Source organism: Dipodomys spectabilis, unplaced genomic scaffold, assembly GCF_019054845.1.
Source record: "Dipodomys spectabilis isolate Male_0828 unplaced genomic scaffold, ASM1905484v1 ptg000054l, whole genome shotgun sequence".
NCBI classification, from domain to species: Eukaryota; Metazoa; Chordata; class Mammalia; order Rodentia; family Heteromyidae; genus Dipodomys; species Dipodomys spectabilis.
This window is the reverse complement of record NW_024870731.1, coordinates 41,741,273-41,743,012: the sequence shown is the minus strand read 5'-3', so window position 1 is coordinate 41,743,012 and position 1,740 is coordinate 41,741,273. Positions and strand designations below refer to the sequence as shown.

The following is a 1,740-nucleotide window of genomic DNA, read 5'->3' as shown; positions in this document are numbered from 1 at the left end:
TTAGGAGCGAATGTGCAGAATTTTCTTAAATGCCTTCTTGAAGTTCTCATTGCACAGGGGGTAGATGAGGGGGTTCAGGGTGGAGTTGATGTAGCCCAGCCAGATGGTGAACATGTGCACGTGCTCGTTGCAGCAGCTCTTGCAGAAGGCGATGACCATGAAGAAGATGAAGTAGGGAATCCAGCAGAGAATGAAGGCCGCCATGATAAAGCCCAATTGTTTGGCCGCCTTCCGCTCCCGGTTCAAGTGCAACCCAGACATATACTGTCTGGAATGGGAGCGGAGCCTCTTCCAAGTGAACTTGATGTAATCCAGGCCGGTGCTGGACCCACTCCTCGATTTGCTTCTGCCGGACGCTAGCTCCGTGCTGGTGTCTGAGTCTGTGGTCCGAGAGAAGGACTGTCTGTCAGCCAATGTACAGTCTCCTGACAGGGCGCTGACTTTGCCCATGTGCAGACTCTGTGCCTCTGTCTTAAGCTGGTTCTGGCTCTGGTCACTGGTATCACAGGCCCTGCCGCCTCCCTCGGCCACGGCTGGCATGTGCTCGGTGTCCAGCGGGAAGCAGTGGACTTCGGCAGCTTCTCCCTCCTCCTCCTGGCTCAAGCTAATGGGGGAGTTCAACTCCTTGGAGTCTGGGGACTTCTGGACAGTTCCACAGGTGGTATCTTGGGACGGCCTTTTCAGAATCCCCCAGGGAGACTCCTTCCCAGGTTTCTTGGAGCTGACCCCGGCATCCTCTGACTTCAGCTTAATTTGCACAAAGGATGGAAGGGATCCGTTGACGAGCTCACGGTGCTGGCAATGTTGCCGGACGGCCTTGTAGATCTTGGAGTAGAACCAGAGCATGAGCAAGGTGGGCAGGTAGAAGTTGATGATGGCGGTCATGATCTTGAACCAAGTGACATCATAGAAGTCTGTCTCGCACTTGTTTTTGTGGCGCTCTGGGATCTGGGCCATGAAATGATGCCAGCCCAGGATGGGAATAACCCAGAGGAAGGAGAGAAACCAGGCCCCCAAGATGGTGGCCAGTGCTCGGGTCTTGGTACGGTACCTCAGGTACCTGAGTGGCTGCTGGACTGAGCGGTAGCGGTCGATGCACAAGATGAAGACACTGAAAATGGATGCTGTGCTGGCCACGTAGTCCATGGAGAGCCAAAACAGGCAGAGGGGGCGGCCCAGGGACCACCTGGGCATGAGGAGGTAGAGGATGTTCACGGGCATGACAATGGCGCCCACGATCAGGTCTGCCACCGAGAGGCTGACGATGTACAGGTTCCCCACGGTGTGCAGCTTCCGCTCGCGCCGGACGGCGTACAGCACCAGCAGGTTGAGGCCCACAGTGACCAGGGAGATGCTGCTCAGGACCACCACCAGAGGCATCCACTGGGGGCTGGCCATAGCGGTCCTGTTCCCCTCGCACATCTTGTCTTCTAGGACATGGGAGGTGTTGTCAGGGGTCATCAGCACGGGGAGGGGGGGGCAGTGTCCAGGTATAGCTCCCTCCCTAAAAGAGAAGATACAAGCAAGGGTTGAGGGACACAGATCTGGTGATGAGAAGCCCTTGGCAGGTAGCACCACATTTATCAAACAGAAGTATATGCCGGGGGGCGGGGGGGGCATAGAGATAGGGAGGCAGGAGATACAACCCATCAGTCACACCTGGAACTCTTCTTCTTCATTCACTCTTTCTATGTTATTTTAAGTCCTGGGACTTAAACTCAGGGCTGGAGCACTGACATT

General features: G+C 55.7%; 1 protein-coding gene across 1 annotated transcript; it reads right to left on the bottom strand.

Moving 5' to 3' along the window:
- Hrh1 (histamine receptor H1) lies at positions 1 to 1,461 on the bottom strand. The gene has a single exon (XM_042680182.1). The coding sequence runs from the start codon at positions 1,459 to 1,461 to the stop codon at positions 1 to 3; it is 1,461 nt and encodes a 486-aa protein (XP_042536116.1).
- Positions 1,462 to 1,740: the final 279 nt, after the last annotated feature.

Coding starts and splice junctions, on each gene's coding strand:
- Hrh1 (XM_042680182.1), bottom strand. CDS start 1,461: ATGACCCCTGACAACACCTCCCATGTCCTAGAAGACAAGATGTGCGAG.